This window comes from Callospermophilus lateralis, chromosome 12 (assembly GCF_048772815.1).
Source record: "Callospermophilus lateralis isolate mCalLat2 chromosome 12, mCalLat2.hap1, whole genome shotgun sequence".
NCBI lineage: Eukaryota > Metazoa > Chordata > Mammalia > Rodentia > Sciuridae > Callospermophilus > Callospermophilus lateralis.
Genome location: NC_135316.1, coordinates 85,604,334 through 85,618,653, shown reverse-complemented (window position 1 = coordinate 85,618,653; position 14,320 = coordinate 85,604,334). Strand labels below are relative to the sequence as shown.

Genomic DNA, 14,320 nt, shown 5'->3' with positions numbered 1-14,320 from the left:
TTCTATCCTCCGCCCGGTGGTTCCTTCATGAAATATGTTTTGGAAGAATGCTTTAAACATTATTAGAAACTCTTCCTTGACCTGGTACGTGATCTTTGTATTAATTAGTGTTTTCTCACTTTTTTTTTTTTCTTTTAGCTGAACTACTGTGATTCTCTGAAAGCTGTCATTTCCAGCTCCAACCACGAGCCCACAGCTCTGGTAATAGGTACTACGGACGCTCCTATCATGATTGCAGTTGTTCTCTCTCTGGGTGGCGAATCTCTGGAGGCCTCCCACCTTTTCTTTTCTGTATTGCTGTGGGCATCCGGCACTCTGCTAGTAACTCCTGAGCCATTCAAACATTAGGCCTCCTCCACAGCGGAGTGTGTTTTTAATTTCATGAGCCTCATGCCCTGGGGCTGCTGGAGAGAGGCAGTGAGGGATGGCATGCCTGGCACTGAATTTGCATACACCAAGAGCTCCGTCAATATGTGTTGAGTTGAAATAAGCAAAATCCACTCCAAGCAATGCCAGGCTCCACTGTGTGAGCACCTCTAATGTGCTACATGGTATTGAATATATAATGATATCCGTAGGAAACTGTTGAAGTGGGGCATTTGTAGGATTGGGGACTTTTAAGGAATTCTAAAGGTAGGAAGATCCAGCATGTGTAGTTTCTAGAAGCTGGACACAGATCAAGTGAAATCCAAGAAAGGCCAAGGGAATACCCATCTCCCAGTACATCTCTCAATCTTAGGGGATAACCCCAGTATCTTAGTCATTTGCTGTTGTAACTGGATACCACAGACTAGGGTGACTTATAAAGAAAAGAGTTTTATCTGGGTTATGATTCTGGGGGCTGGAGAGTCCAAGGACATGGTGTCAGCATCTGAAGAAGGCGCTCACACAGCATGATCTCACAATGGAAATGTGAACAGACAAGTGAGTACATTTGGAAGCGTTCAATTTTGTAACAATCGTTCCCTTGAAAACTAACCCATACCTGTGGGTGGAGCCCTCATGACCTACACACCTCCCTTTAGGCCCCACCTCCCAATATTGCTGCCCAGGGAAGTATGTTTCTAACACATGAACTTTGGGGAAACACATTCAAACCATAGTCCCTAATAAACAGCAAGTCTGGGCATGAATTTGACCAAGCTGATCTTGGGTTTATGGTGTAGGGGTGTCTGTGCTATTTATGGGGGAGTTATTTTGTGTGGACTAGACTGAAGACATACATCCAACATTGGATGGACTTGGAGAGGTCTGGCTGACCCAAAATTTTTTTTTGGGGGGGTGCATACTGGGGATTGAATTCAGGAGCACTCAACCACTGAGCCACATCCAAGCCCTATTTTGTATTTTAATCTAGAGACAGTGTCTCAATGAGTTGCTTAGTGCTTTGCTTTTGCTGAGGCTGGCTTTGAACTTGGGATCCTCCTGCCTCAGCCTCCTAAGTCACTGGGATTACAGGCATGTGCCACCACACCTGGCTGACTGACCCAAATTTGAACCAGGAATCCACTCCCTTTATGATGGACGAGGCCCAGGGTATCAGCTCATGGTCTGCAGTAGATGCAGTCTTCTGCCTGCCCTGGAGCCTCCCAAATGGAATACTTCCCTAAGGTCACTAAGGCTCTGCCTTAAGTGCCTTACATGTATGGCCCTGTTTAACCACTGTCACAACCTTATGGTTTGCACCTCGCTGCCTGCCCCATCTTAGAGATGAGTTGGCTAAAGCACAGAATGACCAGGCGATTGGTCAGAGGTCTTTTTTTACTACACTGAAAGAAGTTCAACTCAAACTGACAGAAGCAGGAAGGAGAATCGGGGGGGGGGGGGGGGCTCAGGCAACACAGGAAGAGCAGGAAAACAAAGCAGCTCCTTATTGGGGAATCCTGGGAACAGAGAACAGAACAGTGAATTGTGTGCTCCTCAAAGCCCAAGAAACATTCTTTCCCCACAATGACGTACTAACATTTGTTAATAACCCACCCCTTGAAGACCTTCTTAATTCTTCATATTTACTTCATTAAACTTCATAATTATTCGGTGAAGGCCTTGAGATTATGTTGGAAAGCCCCTTCCAATTATTTAGCGTCACCATCATCATATTTAATGTTCAACTTGACACTGATGATGATAACTTACATGTGTTTGGCCCTTACTCATTCACACTAATTTTCATATTGGATATTTGCCAGTGGTTCTCAGTTTGGGGTACCCATTGGAATCACCTGGGAGACTTTGTAAAATCTGCTTACCTTGGGTTTTACCCTTGGAGATTCTGATTTAATAGGTGTGAGATGAAGCCTGGGCATTGCAGCTTTTAAAAATTTCTGCAGGTGATTCCAATATGCAGCTAAAAGTAAAAACCTCTTTTCAAAAAGAGAGACTGCCCAGGCATCTGTATTTTTAGATGTGACTTTATTTTGCAGCAAAGATCACGAGCCGATCACATGCATGATTCTATTTGATCTTCACAGGGGTCAGGGAAGGGGTGAATTCTGTGTAAACATATTTTATAGATGAGGACACATAAGCTTAGGTAAGCTTGCTCACCAGGTCACTGAGGTACAAGAGTCCCAAAGGGCCTGGGCTCTGGTTTTCCTGATTCCAAAGCCAATGTACCACCGCCATTCCCTACAATAGGGTTTGTAAAGCCCTTCACATCCTGGGACCTGTTCTGGGACAGCTTCTCACCTTGGGGCAGAATAAGGCTGTAACCTGAGGGGGTGAAAATAATGGGATCATTTATTCCCAGGGCATCGAGAAGTTTGTTGCCAGTAGAATCTGCCCAGGATCTCTGCATGGATTCCCTGAATACCCAAATACCCCGAGTCAGAGTCAGAGACAGCAGATTCTCCTGTCTGCTGCTCGGATAGGCCCACCTGATGGGGCAGAGGGATAATCAAGAAGTGACAGAGTTGTAGGCGGCCACGTGCCACAGTACAAGATTCCAGTCAAGAACAGGCTGCATACACAATAGTGGTCTTTGGAGATTATGATAGAACTCAAAAATTCCTGTTGCCTAGTGGCATGATAGTTGTCATGATGTCATAGTGCAATACGGTACTCAGGCGGCAATACCAGTGTAAACAAAACCTACTTCACGTCCAGCCGCATAAAAGTGCAGAACATGCAATTGTGTCCAGTACAGAATATTTGATAATGAGAGTAAATGCTGTGTTACTGATTTCATGTATGTACACTATACTCTGTCTTATTATTTTAGAAGGTACTCCTTGCACTTATAAGAAAAATTGACTGTGAACGGTATGCTGGGTTTTCTTGGGAACAGTCTTATGCACCTGTGTTTGCCTATCATTTCTTGATCATATAAGAAGTCCTGTGAGTGACCTACACACTCTATGGTGTTCACCCAATAATGAAATGCCTGAGGAAGCATCTCTTAGAACATGTCCCTGCTGTTAAGTGACACATGCTAACTAACATCTCTCCCTCCTCCCAAGCTCACCTCTGGACTTTAGTTAAGAGCTTGGTTGGAGCTCACCAGCGGTGCATTGGGGATGCATAAAACATTTAACACACTTTACAGCAACTCAGAAGTCAGCCACCCACGGAACAATGTAAGCTTCTCCTTTTTTGATGTCTTCTAGCCTCACTGTGCCTGAACATTTCTGAGCCTTTGGGAAGACTGAAATTCTAGTTTCCCCCTTCTTTTATCCTTGAAAAATCTAATTCCATTTGCCACTGAACATCCTGGAAAATCAATAAAGACTTGTGCCAAGGTCTCAGCCTAGTATGAAATACCATCTTGCTTCTTTCTTGCTAGGAATCTTCCCCGAGGCCCTTTCATAGCCCAAGAGCTCACATTATCTTTCAAGGAAAGCTTCCTTTATAAATTTCTGATACACTGACATTTAAATCACCAAAGTATTAGGAAAAAAGATGTACAGTGCTTCAGTTTCTTGGGAACTTCCATTAGACTTTCTTGGAACTAGGAAATTTGGCTTTCTAGAACAATAATGAATATGAATTCTAAGAAACCGAAATAGCCTTTGGAGATTGAAATAGCTCAAAATTCAATATTTGAGCAGATCAAAAGCAATGACTCTAGAACAAGGAACAGTGAGTTTTGACTGTGGTTCAGCTACTAACAAAACTGTGATATGGGGCCTCCATTTCCCCTCCAGTTCAATATGTGCCACAGTTTAAATATTATTTGAATTTCTGCCCCAAAAGTTCACATGGGAGAGGCTTGGCCCCAACGTCACAGTACTAAGAGATCACGGAACCTTTGAGGTGGTGCCTGGTGAAACTGGTTAGGCTATTGAGGGCACTAATCCTTGCAAGGAAATAATGTAGCTCTTGTGAGACCCTGGTTAGTTCCGAGAGAGTGGGTTCTTATAAAAAGAGCAAGCTTGGCCCTTCCCCATTCTCTGGCTTCCTGTCTCTCCATGCGATCTCTCTCACATGTGCTTCCTCCATGATGTTACCTGCTGTGTTGTAATGCAGCCCAACAGATCCCTCATCAGAGGTTGTGCAGACAGACTACCCAATCTTGGGTTTTCAGCCTCCAATATTGTAAACTAAATAAACCTCTTTACTTGCTGAGTACCCAGCTTCAGGTGTTTTGTTATAGCAACAGAAAACATACTAATACAACAAGAAAGTTGGGTACAAGTTCTATGGATCCTTCCAGCTCAGATTCAGAGGCCTCATTATGCTAAGACTCCTGTCCATCCTTCCTCACATCACAGAAAAGGAAGCCTCTAGAATTGCTTATAGCTCTAAACCACTATGATTTCACCAATTAAATCTCTCTTAATAGCTAGATATCCATATAATCAAAGAATCAGCCCCCACATCTATATCAATCTAATGATTTTTTTTGATATTTATAACGTGCCAATCATAACAGTAAGATGAGAATGTGAAAGTTCAGAGAGCCTCTGGAATGAAACTTCCGAGGAAAGTTACCTGTACTTGCTTTTCCAATTCTTTCCCTCTCATTCTCTCTAAGAACTCCAACCTGGCCTTGGTCCCCAAGACAGTGCCTAAACCACTCGTATAAGAGTCCACAATGCCTGTCATGTTGCCGATTCCACTGACCAATATTCATCTCATTTTCTCTTTCTACATTTATAGTAACTGACCACTCTGGCTTCCTGAATGAACTTCTCTCACTTGGCTTCAAAATCCCAATCCTTCCTCTCTTGCTTATTCCTCCACATCTGTCTGACTTAATGTTGGAGCCCCAAGAGTTTAGTTCTTGGTCATCTCCTTCACGTCTGCGTCATTCCCTTGGTGATCCCTTCCATTTCCACTGTACGCTGTCCACTCCCAAATTTTTATTTCTTTCCCAGTTCTTTCTGGTGTTTCCAGCTTCCCTGGCTCACTAATGGACATCTTCACTAGGATAGATAATGGAGATCAAAATTAAGTCCAAACCTGAATCCAGATCTTTTCCGCACACCTATTCCACCATCTTCCCCATCTCAGTGGATACTAAGTCCATCTTTCCAGTTGCTCAGGACAAAATCATGACTCCTTTCAAAACCCAACTCCAACCTACTGGCTCTGTGTCCATAGTACACCTCACATCGGGCCACTTCTCACCAGCCCCATTTCTACCACTCAGTAGGAATCACTATCTTTTCTTTCCTGCATTACCGTGAGAGTCTCCTAGATGGTCTCCTTGATTCCATCTATTTTCTGCACATCAGCAAGAGAGACCTCATAAAATTAGGAGTCAAACCTCTGCAGATCCTGCTATAGGCTCCTATCTCACTCAGTAAAGGCCAAAGTCTCCTGGTCCCCAACCCTTACTTTACCCCATACCTTACCACTCTGGCCTCATCCTCTTTCCCATCCCCTCCCCCTCTAATCCCACCAACCTTCATGAATGCTCCCCTCTACCTGGAAGGTTCTCCACAAATGTCCACATATCTTACTCCTACACCTTTTTCAAGTCTTTTCTCAAATATCCCTCCTTCTTGAAGCTTACCCTGCCTGATTTATTATATTCTGGAAAAGTCCACCCCTTGCTCCTGGCATACCCCATCTTCCTTGCCTTGTTCTGCCCTGATTTAAATCTGTACATCTAATCAGGCTCTATAATTCAGACAGACTCTATAATTCACCCATTGTGTTTGGTTTTCATGGTCTGTCTTCCCCTAGAGGCAGGGATTCGTGAGTGCTGTGTTCACTGTTGTGCCACAAGGGCTTAGAAGAGTGCATGGCACCTACTAGGTGCTCGATAAATATTTATTGAATGAATGTATTTGTGAAGTCAGAATTCAGACTCACATTGACCTCTCTCCCAAGAGTGCTCTGTAGTGTCCATTCCAGGAGAACCAGAGGACGATACAGTAGGATGGCAGGAACAAGTGTGTTCGATGTTTTCCTCCTGTGCCTTTCTCCTTATAGCTCCCCACTCCCTTGCCTCCGGCATGTCTCCTCGGTTCTCCATGGCCACATGACTGCTGTGGTCAGGGTGTGTGCCCACTGTGGGCCCTAGCACCAACCCCCACCCCAAAGTGGCTTCCAGAGAATCATTACTTAGGAAACAAGGAGGGAATTTCCCCCATCCCTGAGACTCCCCTTGAATAGTTCTTATCTCCACTTTGGGCAAGAGCTCCTCACAGCACCTTGGAGATCCACCTTGACATACTTCTGGACTTCAAAACTTGACTCACAGTCAGCCACTTATTCCCAAGAAGACTTACCTTGGCCAAGGAGGAAAGCCATCATACAAAAACCAACGATTGCCTAAAGAGCTCTGCAGTTAGGAAGTGCTTGACTTTGCCTTACTTTATTTAAGAGAGATATCTCTGGCTTCATTTTTGCTATTAATGAATATGCAAAGAGGATGCATCTTGGTCAAGGCCACAGAAACCCCAGCTGGACCTTGAGTGTCTTGCCTCCTGCAAATAAGAAAATGACTCAATTTCGTGACTCCAAATCCATGAGCTCTTGCCATACTGAGAAATTGGTAGAGAAAAGCATCAGGTAAAGGTGGGCAAGCCTGGCCACTGAATCCAGGTTGAATCAGGAAGAGTGAAATCCTGAGCTTCAGGGCACACACACACCCAGCTGCCAAGCTCTGGGGGACGCTCTGAGCCCACAACTGTGGAGGTGGCCTCCGGACCAGCTCTGATGGCAAAAGCCATAGTGGATAGTCTGAATCAAACTTCCACCACGACCTCAATGCCTGAAGACTTACCTGCCAGTTAGTGTGCTGGGATCTGAACCCGCCTGGAATCAGCTCCAGGTTTCCATGGAGATTACTTAAACTTTTCATCATCCTTCTTTCAGACCTTGGAGAAGAGCTATGCACCCTGGTTTCCATGACAACCACTTAAAACGTGTATCTCTGTCTGGCTCTGTTGGAAAAGAACTGCTAGCGATCATGCAAATGAACCGGCTGCTCTCCCCTTTACTTGAAAAAAAAAAAAAACTAAAATAAAAATAAAGTGACACACCTGCTTAGAAGTTTCAGATCTCTGTTCACAACACGAAGGATGAATGTGTCAAACTGCTGTTTGAGGCAGGTTTGCTGCATCTCTTTGACCTTAAAGTGCTCACCCAGATTCTTTAGCTCATTCTATCATCTCCTATAAATATCTGCACTCACCAAATTTCATCTCTCCCCTTCACCTGGTGGCTGAAGAGTTGCCAGTTCAAGGCTATCTACCTTCCTACTGCATGTTCAAGGCTATCTACCTTCCTACTGCATGTTCAAGGCTATCTACCTTCCTACTGCATGTTCAAGGCTATCTACCTTCCTACTGCATGTTCAAGGCTATCTACCTTCCTACTGCATGTTCAAGGCTATCTACCTTCCTACTGCATGTTCAAGGCTATCTACCTTCCTACTGCATGTTCAAGGCTATCTACCTTCCTACTGCATGTTCAAGGCTATCTACCTTCCTACTGCATGTTCAAGGCTATCTACCTTCCTACTGCATGTTCAAGGCTATCTACCTTCCTACTGCATGTTCAAGGCTATCTACCTTCCTGCTGCATGTTCAAGGAGGAAGGGAAGGACAGAGCCAGAGTGACAAGCCAGCCTCTCTACACCACTATGGAAAGACACATGCAGGGCAGGGTTGTCACCTCAGTTCACTGTCCACGGATTGTCCAGAAGTGGCCCAGAACTCAGATTACAGCTTCAAATAACGAGGAGATTATGTATCTCGTCATTGGGAAAATGATTCCATGTTCTCTAGTGGTACTCCTTCAATGGAGGGCAGCCACTCTCAACACCAGGGCTTTGGGCCACTCAAGAGGACAGAGCTCAGGAGAAGTCCACAGATGATGAGTGCCCCTCCCGCTGCCTGGACGTGTCTCTGAACTCCACTGCAGGACGTGCCCCTAAAACAGGGGTCCCCAGAGGCAGCGGTGGTGTTGTAGTCGGCTTTTTTTGCTGCTGTGACTTAAAAACCTGACAAGAACAATTAGAGGAGGATCAGTTTATTTGGGGGCTCACGGTTTCAGAGGACTCAGTCCATAAACAGCCAGCCGCATTCCTCGGGGCTCAAGGGGAGGCGGAACAACATGGCGGAAGAGTGTGGCAGAGAGAAGCAACTCACATGATGATCAGGAAGCAGAGAGAGAGACTTCCCTGGCCAGATATGAAGTATAAGCTCCTCCAGCCACACCCCAACCGCCTTCAGCCACCACCCAGTTAATCCCTATCAGCAAACTAATGCACTGATTGGGACTCTCATAACCCAATCATCTCTCCTCGAAACCTTCCTGCATTGTCTCACACTTGAGCTTGGGGGAAACCTCACGCCCCCAAACCATAATAAGTGGGCTAAGGGAGCCATCAACAAGCAGACTATTTAAAACTGTTTGGAAACTGATACTGACATTCTAAATCGTGGAAATTTCCAAGAAAAATTAAGATTTCCCACTTCTCTTGAAAGGTTATAAGGTCTTTTTTGTTGTTAATTTGTGTGTGTGTGTGTGTGTGTGTGTGTTTGTGTATGTGGTCCTGAGGATCAAACCCAGAGCCTTGCACGTGCTACATTCACAGCCCCCCAAAATTATAAGGCCCATGTTAAGAGTTCTGCAGGACAAAGGTCTAGTGAATAGAGCACCACATGATCTTGCAGATGAAGCATGCACTGGCCTTTAGTGGAACTTATTTGAATTGCAAATTCCTCTCTCTAATTCTGGGAAAATAGTTGGACTCATAACTTGGGGTAACAGGCAAAGATCTCAAACAAAACTATTCTTCAACTCATAGATGAGGTCATGAGCTACAAAAGAAAGTTCTTACTTGGAGGATAGGAAGTGGAAGCTGAAGGTGATTCTTTGTCCTTCCTCCAAGGTCCCTTGGACATGGTTGAGGTTGGTGATCAGGATAAGCCAGGCGGTAGGGATGGGAGAGGCTCTGGTGAACGTATCAAGGATTTCTTTCATTGATTTTCTGGTGAAACCCATGTCTGAAACCTACGAGAGGACCACTAATTGCTTCTAAATGATGTGACCATTATGATTCTATTGTTCAGTAGATTCATAAACCGATGAATATTTGGCTGAAAATATCTGTCGATTGTAGGACAAAATTTTCTGGTTGATTATGGGACTGGTAGGTCAACTGGATGAGTCCCAATGTCAGAGTCAGTGCTGAATTTGATGCTTGTTCCATTCCCTCCGTGACAAGTCTCCTAACTTCTCCATATACGTTTTCTCACCCCTAAGACAGAGCTAAATGTGTTTGAATCAGTGAGTCTGTGTTCAGATCAAATAAGATCCTTGTTGGTGCTGGGTTTCCTCCAGATAGGACGGCCTTCATGCTACCTCTGTTCCCAGGTGACTCTTCTTGTCTCTGTTTAGAAAAGGTGGGGGGGAAATCTTACTCTTCTCACACACACCGCTTTTCTTCTTTAGACTATCTGTAGTTAACACCTGGAGGTGGAGGAAGAAGAAAATACCAGTTGTTGTTGAAAATGAATCAGGGACCTTTAGTGATCAGCAACCCTGTCGGGAAATTGACTGATCTTATTAAGAAACTGTGTTTTGATTTTCTGTGAATATTTCCAGGGTGCACAGTGGGAACAACAAATGTCAAGCAAAAGATGAAAGAGATAAGGAACGTTAGGAAAGATGTCAAGACAAGAAAAGGCCACGCATCCCTTGCTCTGCCCCCGAGGCGAGCAGAATATGATCAAACGGTTTTTCGTATCCATAAAGGAGTGAAGGCATTCTTCTTCTGCAGGAGAAAGAACTTACTGCTGACAGGTGGCCTGGATCAAGTAATTCGAGTCTGGAATCCTCATCTGCCTGGGTAAGTTGTCTTTCTCCCATCAAGAGGGCCATCGGTGTAGGAAGATAATTGGAAGCAGGACTGGGGATTCCCTATTAGAATGACTTAAGAACCTCTGACCAAAATTAATACCCCTTACACACCATCTGGGAAACTTCTGTCTGTAGCCTGTAAAGGGATTATTTTGGGGGGCTGGGGGAGTTCATTTCAAGTCGTTTAAAAATGTAAATACCTTACAAGGACAGAGAGACTGTGTGGAGCTACCGTTCACCTGCATCTCAGCGGATCCCTTTAATCACATTGCTGCCTGCCCTACCAGGAACCCATCGCCCTCTTGGTCACAGAGAGCTATTAGGGATTTTGATGTGTAATGGATGTTTTTAGTGCACCCTACTCAGCCCCCAAGTGTACACTCAGTTCTCCACAGAGGTTGTTGTTTAGCCCTGTCAGAATTAATGGCTCTACAGAATTAATGGTAGCACCCCTCAGGCACAGCAGAATTGACATGAAAGGCAAGTATAATTGACATAAGAAATGAGAATTGTTCTGGGAAGCCTGGAATTTGGGTAGCGGGGTACTGAACAGTGTGACCACTGAAGGTACATTCCCATCTCCCCCTCAGTGGTGATCATCACACTCTAGAATCAGATACATACCTTTCATGGTAGACCCTATGGAACAAGTGCTCAAGGAACACTTTCTTGATAACAACAAAAAAGACCATTTATTAAGCACCTACTCTGTACTGGGTACCATACAGCACATACGGCCTCTCTGATCCTCATTTTAAGCCCATTTACAAATGAAGAAACTGGAGCCCAGAGAAATTAAGTGACTTTCTTGCAAGTAATGTCAGAGTAGAGGATCAAAGGCAGTTTGTCATTCCCACTGAGAGGAGTTGAAGACGGAGACTGGGAGTTGGGGAGCTGGTTCTCCTGGGCTGGGCAGTGGAGATTCAGGGATGAGCACAAGTCACGTGGGACATGCCAGGATTCCTGGCCTAGCCAATCTCCCAAGCATCTTCAGGATCCGCAGGTGACCTGTGCCCTTCAGTCATGCAGAGGCACCCAAGTTGGTGCCAAGCAGCGGTTAAGCACGTGGGCTCAACTGGTGCCTCCCTTTCTGGCCAGGCAACGCTGACCAAGAGCTACAGCTGCCATTTCCTCGTCTACAGTGGTGATCAATAAAGGACCCACCTCCTGGAACAATAATGAAAATCAAAAAAAATGAGATAATCCACATAAGACCCTCAGCACAATGTCAGAGACATAACAAGAAAGAAAAATCATTTTCCATCTACTTCTGTTACCTTAGGTTCCCATCTGTCTGGTAATTGAGAACAATTTGCTTCCTGACTTGGTTATGTAAATACATGGGCTCTCCCTCCTGAACCCCAGTCCTGCCTCTCTTCTCCCCACCTCCTCACCCTCTCATGGGACCCAGCCCTGAGATCCTCCAAGGACACTGTGATCCCTCCTATTACAAAGCCCTTCCGCCCAGGTTTTAATGCTGTTCTCTCCAGCCTTCAGAAAGCCACTACCTACCACGGAATCCGTTCCAACCCCACCTTGGACAGTTCCTCTCGGGTTCCTTTTATAGTGTTATTGTTAACAGAGGGACAAATGAGGCCCAGGGCTTCCTCTCACCGCGAGTCCTGTCACTATCACTGGGTATTATTTGCTTCAGTCCTTTTATCACACAAGATATGTACTTGTGCAATTTCAGAGGGAAACATAACCCTCTTCCAGGCTGAATAGAACTGCCAGATCTGGGCCAAGTTTAGTTTTGCATTTTTATTTAGAAATAGCAGACAGAACTGCTTTGTGTTCATCTGTTCTGTTTTCATTCTAGAAAACCAACAGGTCTGCTGAGAAGCCACACGGCTCCGGTGATGTACATCCACTTATCTTCGGAGGATAACAAAATATTCTCCATGTCCACGGACAACACGGTCAAGGTCTTTCCCTTTCTGTGTTTTGTTGCATGTGTCCTCTAAGCCAGATTCAGCAGAGAGGTGGGGTTTTTTTTTCATGGTTACCTTCCCCTCTTTGACAGCATGAGGGGCCTCTGCCTGGGTAAACGCTCACATGGTGCTTATATGTGTGAGTCTGCCCTGGCAAGGGAGGATACGCCGGCAATTGAAGGCTCCGGGAGGCCTGGTGTTCAGTGTTGGGGTGAGTAGACCTTCCAGAATTTAGGCCCCTGCTTGCGCACTTCAAATATTCTGTGTCCCAAGTATTCCCTGAGTGTTTAGAGGATGGACAAAGGGATCTGGGAATGGAACAGGAACCTTAAGAATACAGCAACCCCTTGCCACAATGGTTATCTCTTATTTTTTAATACACACAGGGCAAGTAGACCCATTCCAAAAAGTCACCTCTAAGCCTTAGAATGGTAACATTGCTGCTTCATTTTGCTTGCCTGCACATCTCTCTTTATACCAAAGGTCCCGTTGACCTCTAAAGTTTGGTTATTGTACAGCTTTTGCAACGTACTCTTTTTTTTTTATACAAAAGAAGTCTCACTGATTTTCTCTGCCCATCATTTCACTTGCTCATTAAGTAAATAGGACAAGTTTTCATGATCTTTCTACCTTCTCTACCGGGCTGTTCTGGGGCCAGAGGGAGGGAAATTGGAGTGAATCCGTGGAATGTGGAAGGAAACCGATGTCACTGCTTTGTGTGGATATATAAGCCAGCTTGCTGACCACTCGTAGCATAAGTGATTGATGGGTACCATGGACTGAATTGTGGTTCCTTCCATAATTCATCTGTTTAAATCCCAACCCTCAGTGCCTAGAATGTGACTAAATTTAGGTACAGGGCCTTTAAAAAATTAATTAGGTCGTTACAGTGTGCCCTAATTTGAGATGACTGGTGTCCTTATAAAAAGGGGGGGATTAGGGAAAACATAGACCAAGAGGTGACCATATAAGGTCACAGCAATAGTCTTATAAGACAAACATCTTGCCAAAGTGCACGCCAAAGACAGAAGCCTCACAAGAACTCAATCCTACAGACACACCTTGATCTTGGACTTCCAATTCCTATAACTGTGAGAAAATAAATTTTTATTGGTCATGTCTCCCGGCAGAAATATTATAGTGGCTGTAGTAAGCTAATACAATAGATTTGCCTACTCTGTGATCACAAGGAACAGTACTCATTCATTCAATCATTCATTTAATAAATCTACTGAGTGCCTATCATGTATGAAGCAGTCTTCCAGGTACAGGAGACACAGCAAAGAGACAGCCCAAGTGTCCCATTTCATGGAGGTTACAATCTGGGGTGGAAGAAAGGCATGCAGAAACTAATCAAAATAAAATAAAATATTGATATGTCAGGTGGTAACAAGTGCTGTGGGGAAGGCAGGTAATGGGGAAACAAAGAGCAGGAAAATTTGGTTTCTGTTCCCTATGGGTTTCTTAGGAATGAACACACCAAGGACACATTTAAGGAAAGGTCTGAAATAAATGAAGGGACAAGCCACACATTTATTTGCCAAAAAAAAAAAAAAAAAAAAAAGGAGGTGGGAGCCACCTAGGACATGAGATTGAAGTGAAAATGGAGTAGCACAGGGAAGGGGGTTTGAAGGGCCGCACAGGCCTGGGTAAGGCTTTGGATCATAAGGAAAAACTATGAATAATTTCAATGTCAATACATTAGGTAACCTAGATAAAATATGCACATTTCTAGAAAGAGCCAAGCTATAGTAACTGGTGAATTCTGCCAACCCCTTTGGAGAATGAGCATACCAATCCTTCACAAAATTCCAAGAGAGAGAAAGGAGAAGACTTCCCAATTCATTCTAGGAGTCCAGTCCATCACCTGATGCCAGACTCAGATAAGTACATGCCAAGAAAATTCTAAGCCAGTATCTTTGGTGAATATGAATGCAAAAGTCCTCATCAAAATGCCAGCAAACTGAATCCAGCAACATATCAAAATACTTCTATAATAGGACCAAGTAGAATTTATCCTAGGAAGGCCAAGGTTGTTCAATACATGAAAATCAATGTAATAAACCATATCAGCACATCAAAGGGCAAGATATGATATCTCAATGAATGCAGAATTCAAAATGCAAAAT

General features: G+C 44.4%; 1 protein-coding gene across 1 annotated transcript in view; it reads left to right on the top strand.

Moving 5' to 3' along the window:
- LOC143411492 (cilia- and flagella-associated protein 337-like) overlaps positions 1-14,320 on the top strand; it is a 116,285-nt gene that overhangs the window by 61,321 nt on the left and 40,644 nt on the right. The window contains exons 4-5 of the mRNA XM_076872255.1: positions 10,181-10,249; positions 12,080-12,185. Coding sequence (XP_076728370.1) covers positions 10,181-10,249; positions 12,080-12,185 — 175 coding nt within the window. The remainder of the gene's footprint in view (positions 1-10,180; positions 10,250-12,079; positions 12,186-14,320) is intronic.